Below are 16,865 nucleotides of genomic sequence, written 5' to 3'. Positions count from 1 at the left end.
CTGTTTATATTTTTTACTGTCTTTTTCTTAGATAAGTCCCTTTAACATTTCATATAATAAGGGCTTGGTGATGATAAACTCCTTTAACTTGACCTTATCTGAGAAGCACTTTATCTGCCCTCCCATTCTGAATGAGAGCTTTGCTGGATAGAGCAATCTTGGATGTAGGTCCTTGCCTTTCATGACTTGGAATACTTCTTTCCAGCCCCTTCTTGCCTGTAAGGTTTCTTTTGAGAAATCAGCTGACAGTCTGAAAGGAACTCCTTTTTAAGTAACTGTCTCCTTATCTCTTGCTGCTTCTAGAATTCTCTCCATGATGTGCCTTGGTGTGTTCCTCCTTGGGTCCAACTTCTTTGGGACTCTCTGAGCATTCTGGACTTCCTGGAAGTCTATTTCCTTTGCCAGATTGGGGAAGTTCTCCTTCATTATTTGTTCAAATAATTTTCCCACTTGTTGTTCCTCTTCTTCTCTTGTACCCCTATAATTTGGATGTTGGAATGTTTAAAGATGTCCTGGAGGTTCCTAAGCCTCTCCTCATTTTTTAAAAATTCTTATTTCTTCATTCTTTTCTTGCTGTATGTTTTTTCTTCCTTCTGGCCCACTCTATTGATTTGAGACCCAGTTTTCTTTCTACCACTATTGGTTCCCTGTGCATTTTATTATCTTCATTTCACTTAGCGTAGCCTTCATTTTTTCATCTAATTTGCTACCAAATTCAACCAATTCTGTGAGAATCCTGATCGCTAGTGCTTTGAACTGTGCATCTGATAGGTTGGTATCCCTTGGTCACTTAAAAGCATTGCCTCTGGGGCTTTGATTTTTTCTTCTGTTTGAGTCTTTTTTTTTTTTTTTGCGGGGTGGGTGGGTGGGGTCTGGTCACATCTGTTATGTAGTGAGGGGTGGAGCCTTAGGTGTTCACCCGGTCAGGGTAACCAAGTGGCTGGGTTGTGATGCTGTATGTGGAGGCAGGGTCAGAGAGGTAACAATGGTGCTTGCTCCACTCTCTGTTGGATTTCAGTCCCCTCTGCCTCTTCCCACAAGCAAATTGGGCCCTTCTGGTGCTGGTTCCTGGATGGTAAGCTTGTGTATGTTCTAGGATCCTGTGGGTCTCTCCAACGAACTCTCCTGTGAGGCTGGGTGTCTCTCCCGGCACCTCAACCTCCACAAATGTTTTCAATTAGTGGTTTTAGGCTTTATTTCTCGGCACTGGGGCCCTGGGTTGTGCAGTCTGTCTCGCTGCCCATTTTCACCTGGTTTATCTGCACTCAAATATGTGACTTGTGCACAGCCAGCTGCCTTGTGCACCTCACTGGGTCTGCTCGTTGCCTCCCCATGCCCGGGGTCTACTAGCTGCTGCCTGTGCCCTGCGCTCCTGGGTCTGCCAGCCACCATTTTTTCCTGCCATGACCCAACTCCGCCAGCCGCTGACTCCGCCCCTCTTACCGGTCTGGATGAATGGTTGTTGGGACTTCCGAACAGTTCAATTTTGTTTGTTTTGGTTGTTTTTTTGTTTCTAAATTTTTGTTGTTCTTAATTTTGGTTGTGGGAGGAGGCAGAGTGTGTCTACCTACGCCTCCATCTTGTCCAGAAGTCTCTCTAATCTCTTTATAATTCTCACTTAAGCAATTCCAGAACAGTGTTTGATGAATCTACTTACAATGGTGGTGATCATTTCCAAATTAGGTTTTTAGCTCTATAGTTAATGCTCAAAGATCCAACTCCTGAAGTTATAGTTTCTCCAATCTCAAAAGTATTAAAGATTTTAAGTAATCAATAAATTCCTCACAGTAAAATATTAATAAGTTCACTAATAAAACAGAATCCTCTATCTCACAAAGCTTAAGAAGAAGAAGGGCATTATTCTGGCTTAGAAAACAACCCTCTGAAACTGATTCAAAATTTTGTTTGTATTTTTCTTTTAAAAAGGGTCCCTAAGCCCTGGCTGCTGTGGCTCAGTGGACTGAGTGCCAGCTTGTGAACCAAAGGGTTGCTGGTTTGATTCCCAGTCAGGGCACATGCCTGGGTTGCAGGCCAGGCCAGGTCCCCAGTAGGGGGCACACGAGAGACAACCACACATTGATATTTCTCTCCCTCTTTTTCTCCCTCCCTTCCCTTCTATCTAAAAATAAATAAATAATCTTTTTAAAAATCCTTTAAAAAAAAAATAAAAAAGGTCCCTAAGCTTTCATCCGATTTTCTAAGGAGTTCAATGATCTAATGATAGGTGAAGATTTGCTGATCAATGTCTCTAAGAAAGGTTTCCTGGTAAAATAGCAGATAGAAATGCACAATTACCAATGTGAATTGCTATAGAAAAAGCCATTCCGATATAAAGAATGTATTGGAATGAATATGAAACAACACTACAGAAAATGTAACATACATGAATTACATTAAACCAAGGAGGCATTCTTCTGTGCTCCTTGACAGCTTATCCTGCATCCATCAAAGTTACTCTTTGCTGCCACCTTTCTTCAACCTACAGTAGTATTTTATATTTATTTACAAGTATTTATTGCATATCTACTATGTGTCAGGCATTGCTCTAAGCACAAGAAATATGGCAATAAAAAAATCTCTCACATTCCAGTCTAGCATACATTCAAGTGGGATAGGGAAAGAAAGGAGACAGGCAATAAATAAAATAAGTACATTAGTATATCAGGAGTTGACTGTGCTAGGAGAAAAAAAAATATTGAAAGAGTTGCAATTTTATAAAGGGCTGTCGGAGAAGGCCTCTACAAGAATGTGACATCTGCATAAGACTTGAGAGAAGTGAGAGGACAAGACACTTGGATATCAGGGGAAGAGAACTCTAAGCAGAGTGAATAGCAGTGTGAAGGCCCTAAGGAGGAACACTTCTAGTATGCATGAACAGTAAAAGGAAGAGGGGTGCAGAGTGAAACAACAAAGAAAGGAAATAATAAACAGTTATGGAAAAAAATTAAAAATAAGAAATCTAAAAAAAGCGGGGGGAGAGAAGGAGGTAATATTAGGGCATTATTACAGGAGGGGGGGACATGGATACTAGAAGTCAAAGATGATATAAGTCCTCAAAGGCAAGTTAAAATTTTGGCTTTTACTCCAGAAAAAGAAAAAAGGAAACCATTAAAGAATTCAGTGCTTCCCAGTCTTACCTGTGTTTCTGCTTTTTGCTCAGAAGCAGTTGAGCCACAGAAGCACAGGTCTCAGCTTCTTTTACAGCATCCCTGAGTTTTCTAAAGAGATCATTCTCTGGGTATTTCCTATCCTCAGCATCTTCCAGCATTACCCGGAATTCAACCAAATCTGTAAAAATAAATAAAAAGTGCTCTGACTGGTGTGGCTCAGTGGGTTGGGTGTCATCCCCCACAAACTGAAAAGTTACCAGTTCAATTCCCTGTCAGGGCACATGCCTGAGTTGTTGGCTAGCTCCCCAGTTAGGGACCTATAAGAGGCAAATGATCAATATTTCTCTCTCACATTGATTTTTTTTCTCTCTTTCTCCCTCCCTTCCCCTCTCCCTAAAAATAAATAAAATTTTAATGAATAAATAGCCATATACTATGACCACATACATAAAAAAAATCATTGAAAAATTTTCACTAACCTCTCTCAAGTCCGTCATCAATCTATTACCAAAAACATACTGCAGCTATGAAAAAAACCTCACCAATGCAACGAAAGCTGACTCCTAATTCTTACAGACAATGCCTTTCAGTTAGGGCAATTTTTCTTTCTCAATAAGCCTTTAATGTTATCCACAGGTAATAATGGCTTCCAAAAATATCTACTGCAAGTTAGTTATCTGTCCCATTTTATATCAACATTTTCACTTAAAACAAGATACTCAAATAGAAAATTAAGACTATAATCAACCAACCCATTAGTCTCAAGTCTCATATGAAGTCTGAGATTTTTGCTTAATGAAGGAAAAACACATAAAACAAGGCCTCTTTCAAAGTCACAACAATTTCAATGTATGCATACAAAAGAAGGAAACTTAACCTTTCTTGTGGTTGAAGTTGGCAGATAATGCTTCTGTAACACGACTGACCCAAGTGTCATAGGACTGTGCCCTGACTTTCACACCATATAGCAGAGAAGGGAGGTCCTCTAATGGGTAGCGATATCTAAAAATAAAACAAAAAACATAGAAATAAAAATTTCAAAAACCAACAACTTGAAAGTACATTAAATTTTAAGTACAATCAGCTTAAAGAAAGTACAAGAGCTAGAGGAATAATGTCTTGGTACAAATAAAGAGGAAATCAAAAAAGCCCACAGTTGTAACACAGGGAGAGATAAGGAGCATGTGAAATCAACTGACAAAGAAACTAATTTTACTTGCCAAGTATAGGACCAACTTTACAGAACTAGTCCTCAAGCAGGGAGGCAGATTAAACAAGAATTTACCAGCCCAGACACAGGGAAAAAAATCATGAAGGGCAACATTAGCACTTGATTTTAAAAGACGCTAATGGAAGTGTTACAAGAAACTTCTAGATGGATACCTCAGACACTTCTTCTGCATGGGGCAGGGGCACAGATCATTTGGATGGTAGAGACACACAAGTCGTTCAGGGTTACAGGAGCATGTGAGAGCAGAGAGAAAACATGTGGTTCTGCAGGCTGAACACTGTCGCTCATCATCAGGAACAAGTTCAAATACTTCTTCTTCTGACATCAAGACACCCTAAAATACAATTTATGTTATTAGATCAAGTCTTTCTAGTCTTTCAAGCATCAAAGAACTTACTTATTAAATTTTTCTCTATGGGTAAATCTCTGATTTAAGATATAAACACAGGAGGTACAATGGCACTTCATCAAAATACTTTCTAAATATAATCATTAGTATTTATTTTAAATGGGCAAGATGAAACCTTGGTATCTAGAAATGCACATTACACTGATAAAACTGTTTTTAAAATACCAGTAAGTTATTACTGCAAAGGTCAAAACAGTCAGGGAAGTTATAATTGGGAGGGATTTTGGGGATAAATGACAACAAAAGTTGTATTTTTTGACCACAATTGTAATGACAACAAAGTTTACCATACAATAATTCATAAAACCAAACATTTGTTTTGTGTGCTTTTTATCTTCTCTCTAAAAGAAGAAAAGAAATTTTCCCCAAGGATAATACACCTTTGAACCAGATACATTAGTAATCTATGATCTAAAAGTGACATTGATAGTATGAACTTATGTAAAGATAAAGAAGTATAAAATAAACTAGTCAAACCACAACATAATTTACTTGGGCAAGGTATCAAAAAAAGCTCATCAGTATGCCAGTTTAAGAAAGCAACAACATCTTAAGTAGTATTTTACAAAGATTCCATTTAATATATAAGGGCTCCCTTTACAGTTTCTACTTACTTGAGAAAAGTACTTATAAACCTAATTCCACAATGAGAGCAAACTTTTTTCACTTAAGGTGGAACCTGATCATTTATTCACTGGCAGGCACAATCTATGTGCCTAATCTTTCAACATATACTTTGGGTTTTTTCTTAATTAATTATTTTTTTACTATTTACTATTTTTAAAAGATTTTTTTAAAAATATATTTTATTGATTATGCTATTACAGTTGTCCCATTTTCCCCCCTTCACTCCCCTTCACCCTGTACACCATCTCCCACCCATATCCCTCTCTTTAGTCATGTCCACGTGTCATACTTATAAGTTCTTTAGCTTCTATATTTCCCATACTATTCCTACCCTCCCCCTATCTATTTTCAACCTACAATCTATGCTACTTATTCTCTGTACCTTTTCCCCCCTCTCTCCTCCTCCCCCCACTCCCCTGTTGCTAACCCCCCATGTGATCTCCATTTCTGTGGTTCTGTTCCTGTTCCAGTTGTTTGCTTAGTTTCTTTTGGTTTTGCTTTAGGTGTGACTGTTAATAATTGTGAGTTTGCTGTCCTTTTACTATACATGTTTTTTCTGTATCTTCTTTTCTTAGATAAGTCCCTTTAACATTTCATAAAATAAGGGCTTGGTGAAGATGAACTCCTTGAACTTGACCTTATCTGAGAAGCACTTCACCTGCCCTTCCATTCTAAATGAAAGCTTTGCTGGATAGAGTAATCTGGGATGTAGGTCCTTGTCTTTCATGACTGGAATACTTCTTTCCAGCCCCTTCTTGCCTGTAAGGTCTCTTTTGAGAAATCAGCTGACAGTCTGAAAGAAACTCCTTTGCAAGTTACTGTCCCCTTATCACTTGCTGCTTCTAGGATTCTCTCCTTCATTTTTACCTTGGGTAATGTAATTATGATGTGCCTTGGTGTGTTTCTTCTTGGGTCCAATTTCTTTGGGGCTCTCTGAGCTTCCTGGACTTCCTGGACATCTATTTCCTTTGCCAGAATGGGGAAGTTCTCCTTTATTATTTGTTCAAATACGTGTTCAATCTTTTGCTTTTCCTCTTCCCCTTCTGGTACCCCTATAATTCGGATGTTGGAATGTTTAAATATGTCCTGGAGGTTCCTAAGCTTCTCCTTGTTTTTTTGAATTATTTTTCCATTCTTTCCTGTTTGGTTGTTTTTTTCTTCCTTCTGGTCCACTCTATTGTTTTGAGTCCCAATTTCCTTCCCATCATTATTGGTTTTCCATGCTTCTTCCTTCATCTCTTTTATGGTAACCTGCATTTTTTCATCTAATTTGCACCCAAAATCAACCAATTCTGTGAGCTTCCTGATCACCAGTGTTTTGAACTATGCATCTGATAGATTGGCTATCTCTTGGTCGCTCAAAAGGATGAGTCCTGGGGCATTGATCTGTTCTTCTGTTTGAGACATGTCTCTCTTTTTTTTTGGTCTAGTTGCTCCTGTTATGGTGAGGGGCGGAGCCTTAGGTGTTCACCGGGGCTGGGCACCCCAGTCGCTAGATTGTGACATTGTATGTGGGGGCGGGGGCAGGAGGGAACAATGGTGGTAGCTCCATTCTCCTGGGACCTCAGTCCCTTCTCTGGGATCCTAGGTTGGGCGCTCTGCCCTGGTCCACAATCACCACCTCACTGGGTCCGCCAGCTGCCGCTTGTGTACTCAGGGTCCACCCGCTGCGATCTTGAGCGCCCTGATGCCTTATGCGCCCAGTTTTCCCTGTTCTCCGTGCCCCGCGCCCGGCTGCTCCTCTCCATCCCTCCTACTGCTCTGGATGAACAGGCCTACTTCAACTTCTTGGCTGTCCGACTTCCATTCAGATAAATTCTCCGTCAGTTCTGGGTGTTATTCTGCCTCTAAATTGTTGTTGTTCTAATCTTGGTTGTGCGTGGAGGTACGGTGCGTCCACCTATGCCTCCATCTTTATTTTTTAAAGATTTTATTTTTAGAGAGAGGGAAAAAGAAGGAGAAAGAGAGGGAAAGAAACAACAATGTGTGGATGACTCTCATGTGCCCCCCCTACTGGGGACCTGGCCTGCAACCCAGGCATGTGCCCTAGACTGGGAATCAAACCAGTGATCCCTTGGTTTGCAGGCCCACACTCAATCCACTGAGCTACACGCCAGCCAGGGCAAAATATGCTTTGTTTTGATACCGAATTAATCTCACTATATTCTCTTATCTTTCCACTTTCTCATATTAGCATTTAATATTTTAATTAAAAATTATTTTTATGCTACTTCCAGCCAAGATGGAGGCATAGGTAGACACACTGTGCCTCCTCCCACAACCAAAAGAAGGACAACAATAACTTAAAAACAAAAAACAACCAGAACTGACAGAAAATCGAACTGTATGGAAGTCCAACAACCAAGGAGTTAAAGAAGACACACTCATCCAGACTGGTAGGAGGGGCAGAGTCGGGCAGCCAGGGCGAAGAGGACTTGTAGCAACATGAGTCCCACCTTGGTGGACCCAGGAGTCACCGGACTGTGGAACCAGGTGAGGCACACAAGGCTACAGCTGGCCAGCAAGGCGGTGGCTGGTGGACCGGGCAGTCCCACATTCACACGCAAATAAACCAGGCCAAACTGGGGAACGGGTTGGACCACACAACCCAGGGCCCCAGCTTGGGGAAATAAAGCCCCAAACCACTGACTGAGCCTAAAAACACCTGCGGGGGTTGAGGTGCCGGGAGAAACTCCCAGACTCACAGGAGAGTTCCCTGGAGAGACCCATAGGGTCCTAAAACATACACAAAGCCACACACACGGCAATGAGCACCAGAAACACCCAACTGGCTTGTGGGAAGCAAGGGAAGTGACTGAAATCCAGCAGAGACTGGAGCAAATGCCATTGTTCCCTCTCGGAACCCTGCCCCACATAGAACATCACAATCCAGTGACATGGGTTGCTCCACCCTGGTGAACACCTAAGGCTCTGCCCCCCACTACATTAACAGGCATGTCAGGACAAAAAAAAAAATGACCCAAAGGAAAGAACAGATCAAAGCTCCAGAAAAAAAACAACTAAGCTATGAAGAGGTAGCCAACCTATCAGATGCACAGTTCAAAACACTGGTAACCAGGATGCTCACAGAAGTGGTTAAATTTGGTCACAAATTAGATGAAAAAATGAAGGCTATGTTAAGTGAAATAAAGGAAAATGTGCAGGGAACCAATAGTGATGGGAAGCAAACCAGGATTCAATTCAACAGTGTGGACCAGAAGGAAAAAAGAAACAACCAATCAGAAAAGAATGAAGAAACAAGAATTCAGAAAAATGATGAGAGGCTTAGGAACCTCCCAGACATCTTTAAACATTCCAACATCCAAATTATAGGGGTGCCAGAAGGAGAAGAGGATGAGCAACAAGTGGGAAACTTATTTGAACAAAGAATGAAGGAGAACTTCCCCAATCTGGCAAAGGAAATAGATTTCCAGGAAGCTCAGAGAGTCCCAAAGAAGTTGAACCCAAAGAGGAACACACCAAGGCACATCATAATTATACTACCCAAGATTAAAATGAAGGAGAGAATTCTAGAAGCAGCAGGAGATAAGGAGACAGTTACTTACAAAGGAGTGCTCATCAGACTATCATCTGATTTCTCAAAAGAAACCTTACAGGCAAGAAGGGGCTGGAAAGAAGTATTCCAAGTCATGAAAGGCAAGGACCTACATCCAAGATTGCTCTATCCAGCAAAGCTCTCATTTAGAATGGAAGGGGAGATAAAGTGCTTCTCAGATAAGGTCAAGTTAGAGGAGTTCATCATCACCCAGTCCTAATTATATGAAATGTTAAAGGGACTTATCTAAGAAAAAGAAGATAAAAAATATGAACAATAAAATTAGAAGAAACTTGCAGTTATTAACGAAACCTAAAAGAAAAACAAAAATCAAACTAAGCAAATAACTAGAAGAGGAAGAGAATCACAGAAATGGAAATCACATGGAGGGTTATCCACAGGGGAGTGGGAGGGGGAGAGATGGAGGGAAAGGTACTGAGAATAAGCATAAATGGTAGGTAAAACATAGACGGGGGAGGTTAAGAATAGTATAGGAAATGCAGAAGCTAAATAACTTATATGTATGACCCATGGACATGAACTAAAGCCAGGGGGAAAGCGGGTGGGAGGGGGTGTGCAGATGAAAGGGAATAAAGAGGGGGGGAATGGGACAACTGTAATAATATAATCAATTAAATAAATTAATTTAATTAAGTAAACTAATTAATTAATTAAATGTAACAGTATTTTCAATACAAAGTTGTTCCTTTTTTTCTACCTACTAATTGTTCTTGGTTAGTGTTCTCCTAAGTACTTGAAATTATTAGTGACATATGATATAAGACAATAAACTTGGATACATATCTCACTCTTCCACATACAAAAATTAACCTGAAAGAGATGATAAACCTGACTCTGAGACCTAAAGGTATAAAACACTTGTGGAAAACATAAGACAAAGTATTTGTGATCTTGAATTAAGCAAAGATTTCTTAAATATAACCAAAAGCACAAGCCATAAAAGAAAAATTGATAAACTAAATTTCATAAAAATTAAGAACTGCTCTTTAAAAAAAATACTGTTAAGTAATGGGTAAGACAAGTCACAAACTGGAAGAAAATACTTCCAAATCACATATCTGATGAGGAATTTACATCCAGAATATATAAAGAACTCTCAAAATTCAGTAAGGAAACCACCCAATTTTTAAAAGCTGGGTGAAACCAAACTGATGGTTGTGGGGACGGAGGATACTGGGAAGCTGGGGAAAAAGGTGAATGGATTAAGTACAAAGTGACAGTTACAAAATAATCATGAAGGTGTAGAGTATAGGGGAAACAGTCAATAACGTTATAATAACCATGTATAGTACCTGGTAGGTACTAGATCTATCAAGTGGGTCAATTCATAAACTATATAATATCTCGTCACTATGCTATATACCTGAAACTATTAGAAAATAATACTGAATGTCAACTGTAATTGAAAATAAAAAGGTTAGGCAAAAAATCTGAACAGACTCTTCCCCTAAAGATACATAAACAGCTAATAAACACAGAAGAAGGTATTCAAAAGCATCAGTCATTACAATGAAAACTATAATGAAATACCACTACAAACCTATTAACAAGTTAAAAAAGACTAACCATACCAAGTGTCAATGAGAATGTAGCACAAGCAGAACTCTCACACACTGTTGGTGGAAATGTAAAGTGATGCAACCACTTTAGAGTAGTTTGTCAGTTTCTATTTTACAAAAAAATTAAACACACACATACCATATGACCCAGCCATTCCACTGCCAGTATTTACCCAAGAAATGAAAACATGTCAATATAAAATCTGTACAGAAATGTTTACAAGTTTCATTTGTAGCAGGCAAAAACCAAAAACAATTTATTTTTTATTTAAAAAAATTTTTTAAAGATCATTTATTTATTTATTTTTAGAGAGGAGGGAAGGGAAGGAGAAGGAGAGGGAGAGAAACATCACTGCGTGGTTGCCTCTCAAGCACTCCCTACTGGGGACCTGGCCCCCAAACCAGGCATATGCCCTGACTGGGAATCGAACCAGCAACCCTTTGGTTCACAGGCCTGTGCTCAATACACTGAGCTATGCCAACCAGGGCAACCAAAAACAATTTAAAAGATTTTATTTACTTTTTATATTTAGAGAGAGGGGAAGAGAGAGAGGAAGAGAGAAACATCCATGTGAAAGAGAAACATCAATTAGTTGCCTCTCACAGGACCCCATCTGGGGACCGAACCCACAACCAAAGCATGTGCCCTGCCTGGGAATTGAGCTGGTGGCCTTTTGCTCTGCAGAATGACACCCACCCAACTGAGCCACACTGGCTTGGGCTAAAAACAATTAAAATGTTCATTCACAAGTGAATGGATCAACAAACTGTGGTATATCCATCCAATGTAATACTCCTGGCAACAAAAAGGTATATGCTATTAATTCATGTAACAGTGTGGCTAAATCTCAAAGTGTTTATGCTAAGTGAAAGAAATTAGATAAAAAGTGTAACTTACATAATTCAATTAAAATAAAATGCTCTAAAAAAGGCAAACTAAAAGTAGATTAGTGTTTTCCTGTAAGAGGTGAGTGGGATGGGATGGGACAAGAGGAATGGTTCACAAAGAGGTATAAGGAAACTTCTGAAGGTGATACACTCATTATCTTGGTTATGACAAAGGTTTCACAAATATATGCAAAAAGCAAATTATACACTACAAACATATGTTTATTGTATATCAATTATACTTGAAAAAAGCTGTTAAAAAATGGAAACAGAATAGCTAAGTCGAGAAAGCAGGCTGAGCAAGAGCAGAAGGGAGCAAGTCACAAATCTAGTGAGACTAGCTATAAAAGGAGGGTCAGGAGATTGGGTCAAGATGAGGATAAAGACAGATTTTCTCACATAGTTCCGATTTCAATGTGATAAATGTTTAGCTTACTCTAAGCATTCAAATCCCAACCCTTGGTTATTCAGTTCTTTCTACTCATTAAATTACTTAGAAGAAGGGGAAATAACAGACAGATTGATTTTCAAGTTACATTTCTGGTGACTGACAGTCTGTAATCCCCAGAAATGTAACTTTCATTCAATTAGAAAGCTCAGAGAGAAAAGAAAAGTTTAAACATTCTTGTTTAAAGAAATAATACTGTATGTAGGAGATTTTAAAGAAATATATACCTAAGAAATTCTGAGGACTCCATTTTTAAAAACCTGGAGATGATGATATCAAGATTCTTAAAGCATTTTCAAGTTGAAGAAACCAAAATGACAAGTATAAAAATATGAAACATTGCCCAAACTAGTGATATTTGTGTTCAACTTCTAAAAAGATAAAAAATGAAATGCATTTTTATAGGTTCAATTTTTTATATTCCATAAGCAGTATTAAATACAGGAAATATGCTCAGCAAACTCACCATTTGCACCACAGCCTCTCTTAATCGTGTCTCTTCTTCAGTCATCAGAGTCAGCTCTTTGCACACCATGGCAGCCAGCCCCACGTCTAAGCATTCTGGATCGGCTGCCATTTTGAAAATGAGTTCCTCATGTGAAAAGACACAGTGGCGCCTTAGCCGGCGGTAATGATTGACACACTGACGTCCAATGGGCAACTGAAAACAAGACAAGATTCTCAAATTAAATTACTTGCTTGTAACATATTCCAGAACAGAACCACTATTTACCCTCTAGAGCCTCCCTTTTATTATAAAGAAGACAGAGTAACAAACTCCACTTGAACATAAGAAGTAACTGTAAATGTTAAACCTTTATGGCCCAGCAGGAATTTTGATTCCCATAATTTTGAGCTGCTAAACTTCTGGCACAAGCTGCTGATTTTCTACTCGTTATGTATATCAAGAAGTATGAGTTCCTTTATATATATAAATTAGGCAGCAAACTTTTAGACCAGGCTAACATAAAACTGCCATTATAGGAAAAAAGAGAAAAAAAATCAGGCTATAAAGGGTTAAGTGGACATATTCAGCATTGGAGTTTCCACAGAACAAAAAGAACAGTTGTTCTACGCATCCAAAAAAAAAAAGGGGGGGGGGGAGGGAGGGAAGGAGGTAAAATAGGAAGAGAGCACTATTTAAGCAATCCATATTGACTGACTTTTAATTTTTTTAATGAGGACCAATGCAAAAGATGATTTAGATTTTGGCATCTAGGAATTCTTTTAAAAACAACCAGTCTGGTCTACAGAAAATTCAAGATGAAAGCGTAAGATTACATACTTTATTTTCCTTAAGTGAGAGAAATCACTAATTACTCTTCATAAATCACAGATATACTCTGTAAGATGAATTCTAAAAATGTATTTAACCATGAAGCTTTAGTTTAAACCAAGCAATAATACTAGCTATCAAATACCCACACATACATTCTCTCTCAACTTCTTCCCTATACTGTAGCTGAAAAACTTAGGTGGCTAAAAGGAGTTTTTGTTTGTATTTGAAAAGTGCAACATAAAATAGAAAAAAATTTTTAAAAAAATGAACATTTAAGAACCATCTAGAATTCACCTCCATTTTCAGAAAGGAATCACAAGAACCACAGTTCAAGAGTACAAGCTATCTAATCAAGCAGTATCTTCATCCTCTTCCAAAAGAACAAACTTTTCTAAGAAAACACATATACTGAGCTTATGATGAGCAAATATTTGTCAATAATATACAACTCTTTCATTTCTTAATTCTTACATATTTACTCTTCAAACATTTTTTATATAGCTTTAATACAAGGGCTAGAAAGAGAAAAACAAAACTGGGACTTGCAGTTCTTAATTACTATAATACGTAAGGAGCCACGTAAAAGAGTTGATTTATTTAACTAGTGGCTTATAAAAATTAGTACCATCATTTTATTCCAGATATGAAGCTGCTATATGTAACTTTTCATTTATATCACTACCTTCTTCTACAGAATAGTATCAAGAGCTTTTACATACATTATTTCACTTGTTTGAAGTTACTTCATGGATCAGTACCTTTATATACCAGGTAATAAAACCTAGGCCCAGGGAAATTTAAAAAGCTGCCCAAGGTCAAATATCAATAGCAATTTAAAGGCAGAAACAATCTCTAAGTCATCTCTGAATCATCTCTATTTCCCACCCCACACCTAACCAAGCAAGAAATAAATCATAAACAATAAAAGCTGAATTTTTAAAATAGAGCTCAAACTCAGGGCTCTAAGTTTGGTCTTGCTCTTGCTGCTTCTTAAGTCCAATGAGAAAGAAGTTTAAAATTACTAGATCAAATAAGATTGTTCACTCTATCATTTCATTCATTAACCAAGGAAAACAAAAAACGGTTAATCATGAAACTGAATAAATTAAGATGCCCACAGAAAACATAAGATCCAATATTACTGAAGGCTATTCCCTAAAATGTTGAGAGGTGGCAGAAACATCACTAACTCAAAAAGTCAGAGTGTATTATATATTGCAGTCTTTCCCAAACCAATATGACATGATTATAAGTGAATATTTTTTGATAATTAGCTCATACAAAAGCAAAATACCAATCACTGGCATTACCATTTACACAGAGGTATAGCTTGTAAAGATATTAGTATTACAGCTACTCTTTAAAATAAATTTTTTAAAAGGGGAATATAGAAAACATAAAATGGAAGGGTGAATAAAAATCACCAAATTGTCCATCAAAAAATAGTAATACAGGGATATTTTAAAATAAAAGCACAGAGCTAAATATTTGAAAATATGGTGGAATGAATTCTTATTAAAAAGGTCTAGTCATCTCCATAAAATCCAAAGGTGCTCAGAGGAAACAAAGACTAGAAGAAATATATTCTCTCAGAAAAGATTCAGAAAATATGAACTACTTAAAATTCAAACAGAATGGGGCAAATAATGAATAAAAAGTAAAGAACCATGACATCTTCCAAATAAAAACCATAATGGGAACTCTAACTAAACTTTGTAAATTACTACCGCCACTCCATTCTCTAATGAAATATTCATGAACCCTCCCCTCCCCAGCTAAGGAACTATGGCAACTAAGATGCATTTTCCAGGGATGTTAGTAGACGTACAACAGCTACTTGCTATAGAACAGACCCAGTCAGCAGTACAGAAGTTCACAGCTTCAGCGAAGTTGTAGCCCTGATTAAATCCAGAATGATAGGCACGGGGAAACGTCACAACAAACTCTCCAGCACACTGATTGGTCCTGTACACCTAAGTGTAAATTCAAAACAGTGATATAAAACAAAATAAAAAAACAAAAAAGAGGGTGACAGATTTGATCAGTCAGTTTTAGAAGCATTTTGTAAAACTGAAAATAACAGAGGATTAACCTACACACATCAGAAAAATAGTATCAGGTTTAAGAAGCAGCCAGAATTCTACCTTCTTAAAATAGTCCCTGATAACAAGTTATAATAATTTATGACAAAAACTAGCAGCTAAAAGAAATTCTCAAAGAGAAAGTGTTACTCTCACTGAACTACTAGTTTCCTAAGTTGACAGAATTTTTACAATTAAGAAAATTTAATTCTTTTTATTCCTGTGTTGTAAAGGAACTTCCTCCTGTTCTTGAATAATTTTTTAGAAAGAGACTAATTGATTAGCTCATACGTATTATGAAGAAATCCCCAAAATCAGTTTTCCTAAATCTCATTTAGTTTTATAATACTATGTATCTTTTGAAAAGTCCTATATTCTATTATAAATGCACTCTACAAAGACAAGTAACACTCCCACTAATCTAGTCTCATTAAGGTTATGATAGGTATCTGACTACATGTAACAAATACCAAATTTATACTTTAATCAGGTGTTAATAGCTTAAGTTTAATAATCATTTTCAAAACTAAGCTGAAAAGTAGAAAAGCTATTCATGTACATTTACTTCATCATCTCTGTGGAAAAAAAGCTGTGAAATCTTTATAAAAAGTATGTATGATTTCCAAAAGAATGAACATTAATTAGAACTACCACTTAAAATACTTTTGTTAAAAAGGGATAATAAAAAATATGATTTTTGTTAAAACCAAGATATAATGGTTTACCAAAAGCAAAAGGTAAATAACCTTTTTCTATAGTTATCTAATAGTTTTCTAATAGTTATCTATAAAGTACAATTCATACTTTAAAACACCCCTTTCTTAATCAAGTAGATGTCCTTTCAGAGTGTAAATTCTAATTTAGTTAGAAGATGACATGATCTTTTACTTCCAGTTATAAAACAAACCATTTGTTGCAACTAATCAAAAGCTAAAGTAACTTTAAATTTAAAATACTGAAAGGAGACACAAAAAGACTCACAGGCACACCATGCTCCATTAGCACATTGGGGTTCATGATGGTGACTAATTGATGTAGAAGATCAGGCTGAGATTCAAATAACTCAGGGGCCAGCTCCCTCATCACCTCCTCCAGTTGTTCTGCAGCATGAGATGGCACACCATACCATGTCTTTGGCTCCCCCCTAGCAAAAAAAATAACTGTTTAGCTAGGTAGAGCATGGTGTCAATGAGGCCAGTGTCTCTGATGCAAATCCACTAAATTATAATTAACTGTCTTGTTTCAAATGGCCACGGACTGTAAGCCCTGAATCCTGGCAACCATCTCATAAATCTGTGCTATTGTTTGTAATAGACACATACTTATCACTATTAAAAAAAAAATTCTAAACACATGAACTCCTTAAGGTGCATCAGTAAACAGCATCTTCAAACAGGAAAGAAACTACATAAAAAGTACATACTGTTCCAAAGGATATTGACATACTTCCTTGACTCACAGGTCCACTGAACATTCTTATCCCCAAAATGATCAAAATAAAAGTAAATGCTCTCTAGAATATCTTTACATAATTTCACTGAGCTTAATTTTACAATACAGAAAAATAAGCCAAGGCTAGAAATTGTTGAGACCTTGAATAGAGTTCTATCTATAAATCTTAATAACCAAAAACTTGGCACCATTAATGTACTAGAC

The 16,865-nt window shown here is 37.4% G+C and overlaps 1 protein-coding gene across 1 annotated transcript in view; it reads right to left on the bottom strand.

Moving 5' to 3' along the window:
* The window catches only part of KDM5A (lysine demethylase 5A), a 111,866-nt gene that overhangs the window by 41,898 nt on the left and 53,103 nt on the right, over positions 1-16,865 (bottom strand). The window contains exons 12-17 of the mRNA XM_028531963.2: positions 16,191-16,353; positions 14,982-15,101; positions 12,316-12,510; positions 4,494-4,675; positions 3,988-4,112; positions 3,138-3,288 (exon numbers count right to left, since the gene is read on the bottom strand). Coding sequence (XP_028387764.1) covers positions 3,138-3,288; positions 3,988-4,112; positions 4,494-4,675; positions 12,316-12,510; positions 14,982-15,101; positions 16,191-16,353 — 936 coding nt within the window. The remainder of the gene's footprint in view (positions 1-3,137; positions 3,289-3,987; positions 4,113-4,493; positions 4,676-12,315; positions 12,511-14,981; positions 15,102-16,190; positions 16,354-16,865) is intronic.

The sequence above is a fragment of the Phyllostomus discolor genome, chromosome 2 (genome assembly GCF_004126475.2).
Source record: "Phyllostomus discolor isolate MPI-MPIP mPhyDis1 chromosome 2, mPhyDis1.pri.v3, whole genome shotgun sequence".
Classification (NCBI taxonomy): domain Eukaryota; kingdom Metazoa; phylum Chordata; class Mammalia; order Chiroptera; family Phyllostomidae; genus Phyllostomus; species Phyllostomus discolor.
This window is presented reverse-complemented; position numbering and strand designations above follow the sequence as displayed.